This window comes from Aotus nancymaae, unplaced genomic scaffold, assembly GCF_030222135.1.
Source record: "Aotus nancymaae isolate 86718 unplaced genomic scaffold, 86718_ANA_hifiasm-v0.15.2.pri h1tg000057l, whole genome shotgun sequence".
NCBI lineage: Eukaryota > Metazoa > Chordata > Mammalia > Primates > Aotidae > Aotus > Aotus nancymaae.
The window spans coordinates 72,200,251-72,214,442 of NW_026988471.1; the positions used below are offsets into that span (position 1 = coordinate 72,200,251).

Below are 14,192 nucleotides of genomic sequence, written 5' to 3' on the forward strand. Positions count from 1 at the left end.
TACTCTCTAGGTATTATAAAATCTATGCCTTCATTAAGCCAAGACCAGCAAAGAACTGTATTCCTGGACCACTTTATTTTGGCTCCTTGCAAGAAGGCTTTCACTAAATTTTACTTTGGTTACGCCTTATGCTTTCACAAAATGGCAGTCTAACAAAGAGCCTATCACATATTGCTGCATTTACTATATGGATATCAAAGTTACATTATACAGGGGTTTCTCTGTCAGGACACATGGGAAAAACACTTCTCTAACGTTAAACTCAGAGCCAAGAATAATTGTACCTCTCCTAATAACCACTTTTTGACTTTGAATCCTCTAACTGCTTTTACTCTTTACTTCATATTCTCCTTCCTACCCTTATTTTCCCTTTGCCCCAATTTCTTCACCACCTTCAGTGTATCTATTATGTACATTTTTTAAATTACACAGCTTTTTGGAAACTAATTCCTTTCTAGAACAAGGGAAGGAAATAATCAGAGACAAAGAAAGATAAAGAAAAATCAATTGCCCATTACCCAGAATAAGAGGAGAAGAAGATTGAGAACAACTCAGAAACAAAGTTAAAATAAAATTAATCCCCCCAAAAAAGAGTCAAAATGTGGTATAAAATATAAATGTTAAGTGACATGCAATTTAAAGGAAAACATTTATCATTCTATAGATACCTAGAAATATAAAATACAATTTATAATATATGACATCAAACTGCTTTTTAAAAATAGCCAAAACATTAAAATATTCCATTATTATTATCTGTTCTTTAGATGAACTCCCCTTAGTTCAAATACTGGAATAAAATCCATGCAATATCAGTTTTTCTTTGTGCATACTATGTCCCCTGCTTTCTAACTATTCCAGCAGACACTACTACATCACAGAAATGGGTTTATTCTTCTTTTCCTAATCCAGGACAGATATCACTAAGAAATAACTTGTTAGTCGCCTCAGATCTCAAGTGTTTATTTAATTTTAGGTGTGTAACAGTTTTACCAACTTCTCTCCCTCACTATTTTTGCTATTTTCCCTAAGCAAACTTGAAATGCCCAGGATCTCAAAATGTGACACATTTCACAGACAAGTGACTATTTTTATTTCTTCTAGTTGCTTACAGATAGAAGTTTGATTTCAGTATATGATTACAATAATTATTAAATCATTAGTGAATACTACAAAGTACCAACTTCAATGATGAAAAGAATCAAAATATTTTTATTTTCCTCAATGACCTAATTAATATTCATATGTATCATATTCCAGCTAAAGCTATGTGAGATGTGTCACCAAAATTCTAAACTACTTGCAAAACCATACTAAATCATTGTTTTCATCAATAAGTTTTTATAACTAATTCATATATTGTGTTGATGCTGAACATAACATACACATACAAATACATGCCATAAAAGTTCAAGGTAAAGAATTTATTAAACTGTTGATATTCCCTGATTTGCTAAGAATTTTATTTGTATGTGAAGCAGTATTTTTTTTTTTTTTGAGACAGAGGCTAGCTCAGTCACCCAGGCTAGAGTGCAGTAGCACAATCTCAGTTCACTGCAACCTCTGCCTCCTGGGTTCAAGCGATTCTCGTGCCTCAACCTCCCGAGTAGCTGGGACTACAGGCCTGCACCACCACACCCGATTTATTTTTGTATTTTTAATAGAGACGGGGTTTCACCATGTTGACCAGGCTGGTCTCGAACTCCTGACCTCAAGTGGTCCACCCACCTCAGTCTCCCAAAGTGCTGGGATTACAGATGTGAGCCGCCACACCTGCCTGAAGCAGCATTATCTAATGATATAACTGCATTCACCAGTAAAAGCTTCTAATTTCAAATTATCACAGCATCCGAATATAATATTTTAAAATTCTTTTAAAATGCCTTTGTTTACTGATGTCTCTTTATAACTAAAATAATAAAGAGGTAGGTTTGAAGCTTTCCTTTCTTAAAAAATTGGTTTATTTAGCAATCACAACTAATTTCAGTGTACATACTCATCACGCATTTAAAGAACATGTAACTATCAAAGGTTCTTTACCCTGGGCTCCCAAATACCAAAAAGAAAAATAACTGGGCCGGGTATGGTGGCTCACACCTGTAATCCCAGCACTTTGGGAGGTGAGGCAGGCAGATACCTTGAGCCCAGGAGTTTGAGAGCAGCCTGGGCAACATGGCGAAACTCCGTCTCTACCGAAAATACAAAAAATTAGCTGGGCGTGGTAGCACACACCTGTAGTCCCAGCTACTCAGGAGGCTAAGGTGAGAGGATAGCTTGAGTCCAGCAGGCAGAGGTTGCAGTGAGCTGAGATCGTACCACTGCACTCTAGCCAGGACGAGAGAGGGAGAGACCCTGTTTCAAAAAAGAAAATACCCCCCTTATAGAAAAATAAGCAAAAGACACACAAAAAATAAGCAAAGCACACATACAAAATACCTTAAACATACTATTGTGAGATTTTCAGCCTCACTCACAATAAAAAAATAAAAATAAAAACTATACTGAAATACTATTTAACACTTATCATATTAGCAAAAGCCCAAAAGCCTTTGGGTTGTTAAAAAAAAGCTATGAAGAACTTTATTGAAAGGGCTATAAAGAAATGAGCAATCTCATAGACTGCTAGGGGGAGAACAAAATGGTACAGCTTCTAAAGTGGATAATACTTACCAAACTCCAGATACATTCATCATTTACTTATCAATCTTACTTCTGGGAATCTATCCTATAGATACCGTATGAAATGTACAAAAGGCCAGGTGCAGTGGCTCAGGTCTGTAATCCCAGCACTTTGGGAGGTGGAAGCGGACAGATTATTTGAGATCAGGAGCTCAAAACCAGCTTGGCCAACGTGATGAAACCCTGTCTCTACTAAAAATACAAAATTTAGCTAAGCATGGTCATGGGCACCTATAATCCCAGCGACCCACGAGGATGAGGAAGGAGAATCACTTGAGCCCAGGAGGCAGAGGTTGCAATGAGCAGAGATCACGCCATTGCACTCCCATTTGGGAGACAGAGTGAGACTCCATCTCAAAAACAAAACAAAACAAAAATAAAATGCACAATAAAAATGACCGATATTCAAGGCTATCCCCTGCTGCATTATTTTTTCTGGCAAAAGGCTGGAAATAATCCAAATATCCAGAAACAGAGGACTAGTTGAATAAACCATGGTATATTTACATAATGGAATAGTGTATGTAGCTATTTTTAAAAATAAGGAAAACCTCTATATACTGATATGAACAGATCTCCAAAATATATGTACAACTAAAAAACTAAGCTACAGAAGTCTATACAATAACACTATTTTGTAAAAGGAAGAAAAAAATAAGATAATATATGCTTCTATTTGCATAAGAAAGCAATGGAAGAGTAAACAAACTAATTAAATGGGGAAATAAAAGGAATGAGATAAAAAATGTTTATTAAATCTATGATTCATATCCTTTTCTTTCCATGTTTTAAATAAAATATTTCAAACCCAGACAAGATAATTTACCTGTATCATTTTTTATTTTCAAAGTTAGTGCAAATAAGATTTCCAGGAGCTCAGGTTCCTCAGAATTACACATTTGATCTGATGATAACTAATAAACTCTCGAAATTTAATACAGGAACACTTACCAAATGCTACACTCCCATTTATTTTTCTCTGTGGTTACTAATTTTTCTGTGGTTTGAATCTAGTCAATCAGACAACAAATCAGCATAACCTCCACTGGAAGAGCTTCAGTGAAAATTTGGGTCTATTTAACTCAAATCAGACACAGAGCCCATTGCTAGCTAACTGAACCAAATCAACATTGTCTTGTTTGCCACAGTTTCTTCACAATTTTTTTATTTTTCCAGTTTGCTTGATAACTCAATGAGGACATTTTTTAAAAAACAAATTTCTCTTTACCAAACCACAAAAAAATTTATCCTCCTATTCCATATTATGATGAAACTTATTTAACATTATCCACCCCTTTTTACCCAAATGTACAATTTCAAATTTTCGCTAAATGTTAAGCTTTATTTATATAACATACAGTCAGATTATAATGCTTTAATTATTAGAGTTACAATTCTTTTTTTTTTTTTTTTTTTTTTTTTTTTGAGACGGAGTTTCGCTCTTGATACCCAGGCTGGAGCGCAATGGCGCGATCTCGGCTCACCGCAATCTCCGCCTCCTGGGTTCAGGCAATTAATTCTCCTGCCTCAGCCTCCTGAGTAGCTGGGATTACAGGCACGCGCCACCGTGCCCAGCTAATTTTTTGTATTAGTAGAGACGGGGTTTCACCATGTTGACCAGGATGGTCTCGATCTCTTGACCTCGTGATCCACCCGCCTCGGCCTCCCAAAGTGCTGGGATTACAGGCTTGAGCCACCGCGCCCGGCCTAGAGTTACAATTCTTAAACTTGCAAACTTTTGACAACACTACAAACACTGAGGAATGACAGGCTTTAGGGACCAATTATTTTAGATCACACTTTTCACTGATAAAGAGAAAGAAGAACTATAAAACTATATGTAGTTATAAAAAAAGACATTTATGATATGTGGAGGCTTTCTAAATTTTCATTAGGTTTCTTTTCTCTCAAAAGGTAGTCATATTTTTAAGAAAGTTAACTTGCAAATCAGTTAATTAATTCCCAGATAATTAACAGTTGGTGATATAATTTTTAAATTCTTCTATTCATTCAACACATATTTACTGAGCACCAGCTATATGCCAGGCATCCTTTGGGTTCCCAAGATACAGCAACAAACAAAAGAAACAAAATCCCTTATCCCTGAAACAGACATTCCAATAGGGTAGACAATCAAAAAATAAATGTCAGTCTGTAATAAGTTATTCAAAGACAAGTAAAGTTCCTCTCCTCATTGTTCCCTATCCTAATAATTGGCATCATCATCATCTGATTGCTTAGGTCAAGAGCCTTGGAATCATCCTTGATCCTCTCTTTAACTCCCATAACTAATCCACCATTTTGGCACTACCTTCAAAACATATTCTAAATCCAGCTACTTCCCATCACCTCCTCCCTAATACCATATTGCATGCCATAACCACCTCTTGCCTCTTATTACTGCAAATATGCCTTAACTGGTTACCCTGTTTCCTCTTACTCTGTCTCCACACAGCAGCCAGAACATTCCTTGCTTGGTGGTGGTGGTGGTTCTTTTTGAGGCGGAGTCTGCTCTGTCACTCAGCCTGGAGTGCAGTAGCGCAGTCTCCACTCACTGCAACCTCCACCTCCAGGGTTCAAGCAATTATCCTGCCTTAGCCTCCTGAGTAGCTGGGATTACAGGTGCCTGCCAACACACCCAGCTAATTTTTGTATTTTTAGTAGAGATGGAGTTTCACCATGTTGGCCAGGCTTGTCTTGAACTCCTGGCCTCAAGTGATCTGTCCACCTCAGCCTCCCAAATTTCAGGGATTGCAGGCATGAGCCACCGTACCTGGCCACATTCCTTGTTTAATCTAAGTGACCACATGTCACTTTCCTGCTCAAAACTCTCCTGTACTTTCCCATAATACTTAGAATAAAAACTGTCCTGTACCTTCCCATATCACTTAAGATAAAATCTCTTCCCTAGTCTACATGATCTGGACCCTGACTACTTTCCTACAATCACTTCCCACCATTATCCTTTTCCTGAGGGCCTTGGCACTTACTGTTCCCTTTGTATGGAAGGTATTTTCCTCACAGAGAGCTATATGGCTTGTTGCTTCACTCTATTCAAACCTTTGCCAAAGCTACCTTTTCTAACCCCCTAATTGAAACCAATAACCCAGTCATTATGTAACATTAATTGCTAAATAGCATTACATTATATATTTATTTATTTATTTATTCTGTAAGTGCCCACTACAGACTCCATAAGCACCATAAAGGTAGAGGCTTGTCTATGTTATTGCCTGCTGTACCCCAGAGCCTGGAAGAGTATCTGGCACACAGACATTGCTCAGTATTGAATGAACATATGAATGAATCAATTCATTAATAAAGCCACTAAAGTGACATCATTATAATGTATAAACCTGTATATGACATGTTAACTGAAAAGGCAAGACACATAATAATCATCTAATACTTAATGTAATAAAATGCATATGAAAAAAGTTAAAAGGAAATATAAAAATATAAAAGTGGTAGGAAGGTAGTAGAATTAAGTTAGTTGTCTGTTTCTTCTTAAGTCATTCTATTACATTTATAATTACAATATAAAAATGTTCTTTTTAAAAGGGAACTACTATTAAAAAAATAAGCCATGAGCAATGGGAATGTCCTTCCCCCTCAGTGATTGTCAAGGATGGAGTATATCACAATCACCTGAAGGGCTTTTATACATTTATTTTCTATCTCCTCCTCCATTCTCCACTCCATCCCAAAATAAGCCCTCCCAGGATCTGATTATTGATAAGTATGATATCCCTTAGATATGTGCGAGCAGGAAAAGGAAAAAAAAAAATAGGCTACCCACTAAACAAACAAAACTCAAAAAAATAGAAATACTTAAGTCCACATAGCAAACCCAAGGGTAAAGGCAGAAGATGACTCACACAAGTACCATGGCACCCCATCTACGTTGGAGGAAGAGTATGAAAAGAAAAAAGAGGCCAGGCACAGTGGCTCATGCCTGTAATCCCAGCACTTTGGGAGGTCAAGGGGGGCAGATCACGAAGTCAAGAGATCGAGACCATCCTGGCCAACATGGTGAAACCCCATCTCTACTAAAAAATACAAAAATTAGCTGAGCATGGTGGCATGCGCCTGTAGTCTAAGCTATTCAGGAGGCTGAGGCAGGAGAATTGCTTGAACCCGGGAGGCGGAGGTTACACTGAGCAGAGATTGTGCTACTGCACTCCAGCCTGGCGCCTGGCAACAGAAGAAGACTCTGTCTAAAAAAAAAAAAAAAAAAAAAAAAAAACAGAAAGAAAGAAAAGAAAAAAGAGAGAGAGAAAGGAAGCATCCTTCATGATACTTGCTAGGCAGTAGTCTTAGCTTGGTACCTTGCTAGGCAGTAGCAGATACCATGAAGGATGCTTTCTCTTCATTTTTCTCATCATTTTTTAGATGAGAAAAATTTGCCCACTTGGGTGGTAAGTTGCTTGTAAAAGTAAGTTGATTTAATTTATTAAAGAGAGCCATGGACCTATAATGAGAAAGTGTCATGAACCAAGGATTATGATTAACTGATCTCTGTACAAATGAATTAATGGGAGGGGGTGCTGGATGGAAAAATAAGAGCCATGTGGCCAAAGTCACAGAAGTAGTAAGTGGGGATGCCAGGTTCCCGCATTTTTAATTATCAAATGACCTTAAATAAAACAGCCTTTTGAAAATATTCCCTTCAATTTGTTTCTTGTAAGAGCTAGCTTTATAAACAAACAACTTTAAAAAGCAAGACAGGAAATTATTCCTACACCCATAAGTACAGCTTTTTAACAATAAAACATATAAGGCAAAGTTCTAGAAGGAAAAGCACCAAAACAACAGCAGTTGTGTCATAGGATTATAAGTAATTTTTATCTAGTTTCCAAATTCCATATGCTGACATACTGTTTTAACAGTTAAAAAGGTAAGACTTTATCATTAATATACTTTATGTTACACAAGACTGGGTAGTATGACACAAAATAATTCCATAAAACAAATATCAGTCCCTAAAGTTCTTTACCAAGATCAAATATAGCAATCAGATCATTCTTATGATACAGAAATTGAGCTAAAAAGAGAAAACCTTTAGCTGAAAACCAGAGCAAACTTCCTTGGGTGAGAATACTAAATGAAGGAAGTTAGGCTAACTAGCAAAATCAAATAAACTCAATAACAGGGTTAATGTTGCATTTCTGCCACAAATAAGGAACATAAATCATGATAAGGAGATCAAAATAAATCAACCAGGAATCTGGGGTTTTCATAAAAAAAGACAGCACTCAACAAATGGTGTTAGAACAACTGGATAGCCACATGCCAAAGAATGATACAGAAAACTCTTCCTCACATCATAAACAAAAACTAATTCAAAATGAATCACAGATCTAAATGTAAAAGATAAAATTATACAACACTTAGGAAAAATATAGGAGCAAATCTTCACGATCATGCATCATACAAAAGTTTCCTAAAAACAACATCAAAAGCACGAGACAAAATAAGAAAAAAAAATGATTAGTGGACTTCATTTAAATTAAAAGCTTTTGTGCAGCCAAAGTTTAGAACATGAAAGATATCAAAAAGTGAAAAAGACAAATCACATAATATGATACAGTATTGCAAATAATGTATCGATACAGGACATATTCAGAATACATAAAGACCTCCTACAACTCAACCAAAAATAAAAAATTTAAAAAAAGCAAATGGGCAAAGGATCCAAAAAGGATAAACAATGACCAATAAGCACATGAAAAGACTAGCTATTAGGGGAATACAAACCAAAACTACAATGAAATGCAACTTCACACCCACAAGGATGGCAAAGTAAAAAAGATAATAACAAGTGTTGACAAGGATGTGGAAAAATTGGAACCCTGATACATTGCTATAGGAATGTAAAATGGTACACACTAGCAGTTCCTCACAATGCTAAACACAGAGATACCATACAGCCTAGAAATTCCTCCTAGGTACATATTCAGCAAAAATGAAAACATATGCCTATACAAAAACTAGAATACAAATGGCCATGGCAGCATTGTTCCACAGCCCCAAAATGGAAAACAACCCAAATGTCCATAAACTGATGAACAAATAAAATGTGGTACATCCACACAATGAATTTATTATTCATCGATAAAAAGAAATTAAGTACTGATAACATGCTACCACATAGATGAACCTTGAAAACATTAAATTACCAAAAAACACATATTGTATGATTCCATTTATATAAAATGTTCAGATGTCCAGAACAGCCAAATCCATAAAGAAAAGCAGTGATTGCCTAGGAGGGAGAGGGAACAGAATGAAGAGACCACTAATGGGTACAGGGTTTCTTTTTGAGATAATGAAAATTTTCTAAACTTACGTTGTGGTGATTGCTGCACAACTCTGAGAATATACATACCAAAACACATTTAATTGTACACTCTAAACGGGTAAGTTGTATGATAACATTAATTATACCTCAATATAGCTGTTTTTTAAATGGCAGTGTATTTCACTATTAAATTTTAAGTTTGAGGTTGGGCACGGTGGCTCGCGCCTGTAATCCCAACACTTTGGGAGGCCAAGGCAGGCAGATCACGAGGTCAGGAGTTTGAGACCAGCCTGACCAACATGGTGAAACCCTGTCTTTACAAAAATACAAAAAATTAACAGGCATGGTGACATGTGCCTGTAATCCCAGCTACTCAGGAGGCTGAGGTGAGAGAATTGCTTGAACCTGGGAGGCAGAAGTTGCAGTGAGCCAAGATTGCGCCACTGCACTCCTGCCTGGGCAACAGAGCGAGACTCCGTCTCAAAAAAAAAAAAAATTTTAAGTTTGAAAACAAAGTCTTAAATAACGATTAGACTGAATGTTAATTGCTATTACCCAGAGTACAAAGTGAAGAAATGACTTCTGAGTAAGTGATATAAAGGAAGAGTAGAGATATAAGGATGGGATTTGAAAAATGAAAACAGAGAGCTATTGTCCATGATTTGTGATCAAAAATTTAGTATTTATAACACAAAACAGGAATCAATACTATTTTAAAAACAGGACAGGTTTTAACATCTTATATGCCTCTTTCCAAAATTAGGACTCACAGATAATAAAATGATTTTTAAGATAAAGACAAAGAAAGAGATAGCTACTTTCCTGAAAGAACTTGCTAGGCAACAACCTCTCCATGTGTGGATATGCTTGGGCCTTTCAGAATTACAATGAAAAAGGAGAGGTGGTATACCTTATGATATATGGGAATCTACCAACATTGCATGTACAGTGCAAAACTGAAATAATAATAGTAATATAATGAAAAAGTCAAGCCACTGTGACTCCTCAAACAAAAAAGGAGTAAGACTGGAAAAATAATCTAGTATCATAGCAAAGAAAGCAAGCAAGTAATGATACACAAATAATAGCTGGCAAAGTAAAGAGTCTGGTCAGGCAAGATAGCCAAGTGGATTTTTTTGAAGAGCAGGTATTTTAAGGATAGATATACTAATCTAATATCTGCTCTCAATTTACTTTGTTCTTTGGTTTCTCTACAGCTAGAAAACCTATCTCAGGAACAGTTAAGAATCTGGTGTCTTTACAATGTTACCTCAAAAGATGGAAGGAAGAGGAAAGATATAATATGAAGAGTAGAGAAGTCTGAGATTTACAGTTGAGTAGTTAAGGCAAGAGAGCCACTGCCTTAATCAAAGCTGTTTAATGATAGTGATGAAAAACAGGAGATAATGACAATAGAGGCACATCCTAAGTAAGGCACGGGATCTGAAACATCAAGTCTGTGCATGCTACTGCCTCTGAACAGAATAAGGAAAAAAGGTGAGATCATCCCCTATGAATATGGGTAGGGACAGCCAGAGTAAAGACAAAGACAGTGGGTACTCCTTGTATTCTAGGATGTTCAGGTGAATGAACCCTGGGTCTGATAGTAAAATTTAGTGTAATCTATTTAAAAAAAAAAAAAGGGTTGAGACCAAAAATGAAAAGCTCATGATAATCACATAGAAAGTCAGGAAAAGCAACTAAAACTGGTAGTGAGTCTCAAACTTTTTTTTTTAACAATGTCCCCTTAGGGTAAAAGATCTCTTAATCTTATCTCCCTACACAAAATCCCACTTTTCAGTGGAAAAAAAACTCAGTAATAACAATGAAACAAGTTTTAGGGAGACTGGGCAACTTATTTTTAAACTGTAATGTATATACAGTTGACCCTCTGTATCTGCAGGTTCAACCAACGTCTGAAATCAAAGTTTTTTTCAAAAAAAAAAAAATAATTGGACAGTTGGACAGTGGCTGGGCGCAGTGGTTCTCGCTTGTAATCCCAGCACTTTGGAAGGCTAACGCAGGTGGATTGCTTGAACCCAGGAATTCAAGACCAGCCTGGGCAACATGGTGAAGCCCCATCTCTACATATAATATAAGAAAGTAGCCAGGTATGGAGGCATATGCCTGTAGTCCCAGCTACTCAGGAGGCTGAGGCGGGAGAATCACCAGGAGGTCGAGGCTGCAGTGAGCAGTGATTGCAGTGACTGTGCCACTGCACTCCAACCTGAGCAACAGATTGGGACCCTGTCTCAAAAAAAAGAATGGTTGCATTTGTACTAAACATGCTACAGACATATGTCTTGTCATTATTACCTAAACAATACAGTATAACATATATTTACATGGTATTTACATTATATTAGGTATTATAAGTAATCTAGAGATGATTTGAAATATACAGGAAAAGTGTGTAGGATCACTGACCCTTATGAGCTGAAGAAAATGGGAACTGAGAGAAGCACAATGGTCCCGATCATAAGGCAATGGGGATTGGTGGACAGACAGGCAACTGTGTGGAAGAACTGCTCCAAAAACGGGAGCTAAAAGTCACTTTAAAGGAACAAAGGGGCCAGGCACAGTGGCTCATGCCTGTAATCCCAACACTTTGGGAGCCTAAGGTGGGAGGATCATTTGACCCTAAGAGTTTGAGACCAGCCTTGGCAACACCGCAAAATCCTATCTCAAGAAAAAGTTAAAAACTTAGCCAGGTGTGGTGGTGGTGCACAGCTGTAGTCTCAGCTACTCGGGAGGCTTAGGTGGGAGGATCTGAGCGCAGGAGGTCAAGGCTGCAGTGAGCTATGATCACATCACGGCACTGCAGCCTAGGAGACAGAGGGAGACCTTGTCTCAATAAAATGAATATTAGGTGGTTTTTGCCATTACTTTTCATAAATAAAGAGACAAAAGGCAAACTACTAAGGATAGTTATGACCCGGGGTGGTACTGGAAGAAATGTGCTAACAATGTGTCCTTGAGAAGGAAGCTGTGCAGATGGAGATGAGGAGTAGTTTTCAGCCTGCCCTCCTTCAATTAGTCTTTGCTGAGTCAACTCACTCCATGAAAACGCAAGCAGTGAGTAATAAGTTTTCTGACGGGAGGGGCAGTGACCCAAGACTGTGCAAGAAGGGTAAGATAGTTATCTAGGTATTGGCTCCATGGAGATCAGAATGCACAACAGTATGGGATAAGGATGAGTCTGTTTTGTTCTAGAACACCAGAAACATGAGGGGAAAGGGGAAAGTAGTTCAAAACTGGGCTTAGGCTGGGCGTGATGGCTCACACCTGTAATCCCAGCACTTTGGGAGGCCGAGGCAGGTGGATCACCTGAGGTCAAGAGTTCGAGACCAGCCTGGCCAACATGGTGAAACCTCGTCTCTACTAAAAATATAAAATTATCCGGGCGTGGTGGCATGCACCTGCAATCCCAGCTACTCGGGAGGCTGAGGGAGGAGACTCGCTTGAACCTGGGAGGCGGAGGTTGCAGTGAACCAAGATCGCGCCACTGCACTCCAGCCTGGGCACTAAAAGCAAAATTCCGTCTCAAAACAAAAACAAAAACAAAAAAAAAACTGGGCTTAGTGAGTAATTATCAACAGGAAGTTGGGGTAGCCGGTAATCCCCAGCTGAGGCAGAACAACAGTGGCTAAGTGTCTGGCTCCAGGCTACCCGAGCAGGAATCTGAGTCCCCACTTGATTTTTTCTGTGACCTTGGGCAAGTCACTTAACCTCTCTGTGCCCCAGCTGTAAAAGGAGAGTAATAGAACCTACCTAATACGGTTGTTTTGTGGCTTAAATAAGTTACATTTGTAAATCACTTTATACGTCTTGAACTTTATGTAACAAGTGCTACCTAAATTTGTTAAATAAGTTGAGGTAAGTCGGGATTTCTTTTGACATCTCCAAATAAAATGGAGATGTGACTGCAAAAAAAAAAGTGGTAACTGGGGGCGGCAGCAGGGTCAATTTTCCCCAGCAATGAGGAAGCTGCACCGTGGGCGAGGGTCGTGCCGGTAACAGGGAAGCAGGGATAAAGGAGCAGCGGCTCCCAGGAGAGGAGCGCGGGTTGGGGGAACTTCCATCCAGGCCTAGGATTTTCAGGGACTCGTTTCTGAGAAGCGGCTGTGATTCTGAGCCAAGACTTTGATTTCGAGCACCAGACCGTGGAGTGAAATTCTGTGTTGTCTGAAGAGCAGGACTCCTGTCTAGGACAGGACGGAGTTGGAGTCTGAGGGAGAAGGGTGATGTCCCGGGGGAAGACATGCCGAGAGCCACCACCATCTGTCGGGTGCCCTCTCGTTCCCCAGCGCCGGGCCAGCTCGGAGGGAGAACGAAGGCTGCTCTAGCCCGGAGGGAGGCAGCGGGAGCCTCCTGAGTCACTGGGCGGTGGAGCGCCGGGAAGGGACCCCGCGTCGGAGCTGCGAAGGGAGACCCGCCTCGCCCGGGATGCAGGGTCTCTCCGAAGGGAGGGGCCGGCGCCGGCCCTGGGGACAGCCAGCCGGAGTCCAGACCCAGAGGAGCCTGCCTCGTCCCGCCCGTTCCCGCCCGTTCCCGCCCGTCGGTGGCCCCGGCACCCGGGATACCTGAGCGTGGGCCCGATGCAGGCCGTGTCAGTGCTCTCGATCTCTCGCAGGATCCGCTCGTGCTCTGCCGCTGTCTCCAGGCTCTCCGCCTCCGCCATCTTACCCCGCTCCATAGACTGGGGGCGCCCCGCAGCGCGTCCCCTCCGTCGGCTTGGCTCACCTTTTAGCTGCCCCACACTCTCTCTCCAACCCCAGGCTCCACAGCCGCCCCAGCCTCTAGCTACCCGCAGGCCGACCCCTCCCTCAGGCTTGGCACGCCCCCTTGCGTCACCGCGTCCGTCGGCGTTCTGCGCAAAGTCCCCTGGGATTTGTAGTTCTCTGGGAAGTGCTAGGTTGGATTCCGTTCATTTATGCATTGAATCCACAAATACTTGTTGAAAGCCCACTATAAGCTAAAAACAGTTAACAACACTGCGTAACCAGTGATGATCAAGGCAGGCAGTGGCACTAAGCCTATAAATTCTTGTTAACCACCTTTGCCACAAAGTGCAAAGGCTCTGTAGGTGCAAATAATAAACACTAACTTAATGTCTGACAGAGGCCTTACAATCTAGTGGGGGAGATGAGGAGCTGGAGAGCTCAAAACTGTGGGCTGTAAGCCATTTCAGAGAATGGAGTTCAGGGATCTC

At 39.8% G+C, this 14,192-nt stretch overlaps 1 protein-coding gene across 4 annotated transcripts in view; it reads right to left on the reverse strand.

The window, feature by feature from the left end:
- EXOC6B (exocyst complex component 6B) overlaps positions 1-14,192 on the reverse strand; it is a 742,202-nt gene that overhangs the window by 671,623 nt on the left and 56,387 nt on the right. For 2 of the 4 annotated variants that reach the window (XM_064364234.1, XM_064364232.1), the window contains exon 1: positions 13,564-13,765. The exons of 1 other annotated variant lie outside the window; for it this stretch is intronic. In XM_064364234.1, coding sequence (XP_064220304.1) covers positions 13,564-13,676 — 113 coding nt within the window. In that variant the 5' untranslated portion in view covers positions 13,677-13,765. Of the gene's footprint in view, positions 1-13,563; positions 13,800-14,192 lie in introns of those variants that run through there. One more of the 4 variants, XM_012475649.2, reaches the window with a different exon arrangement.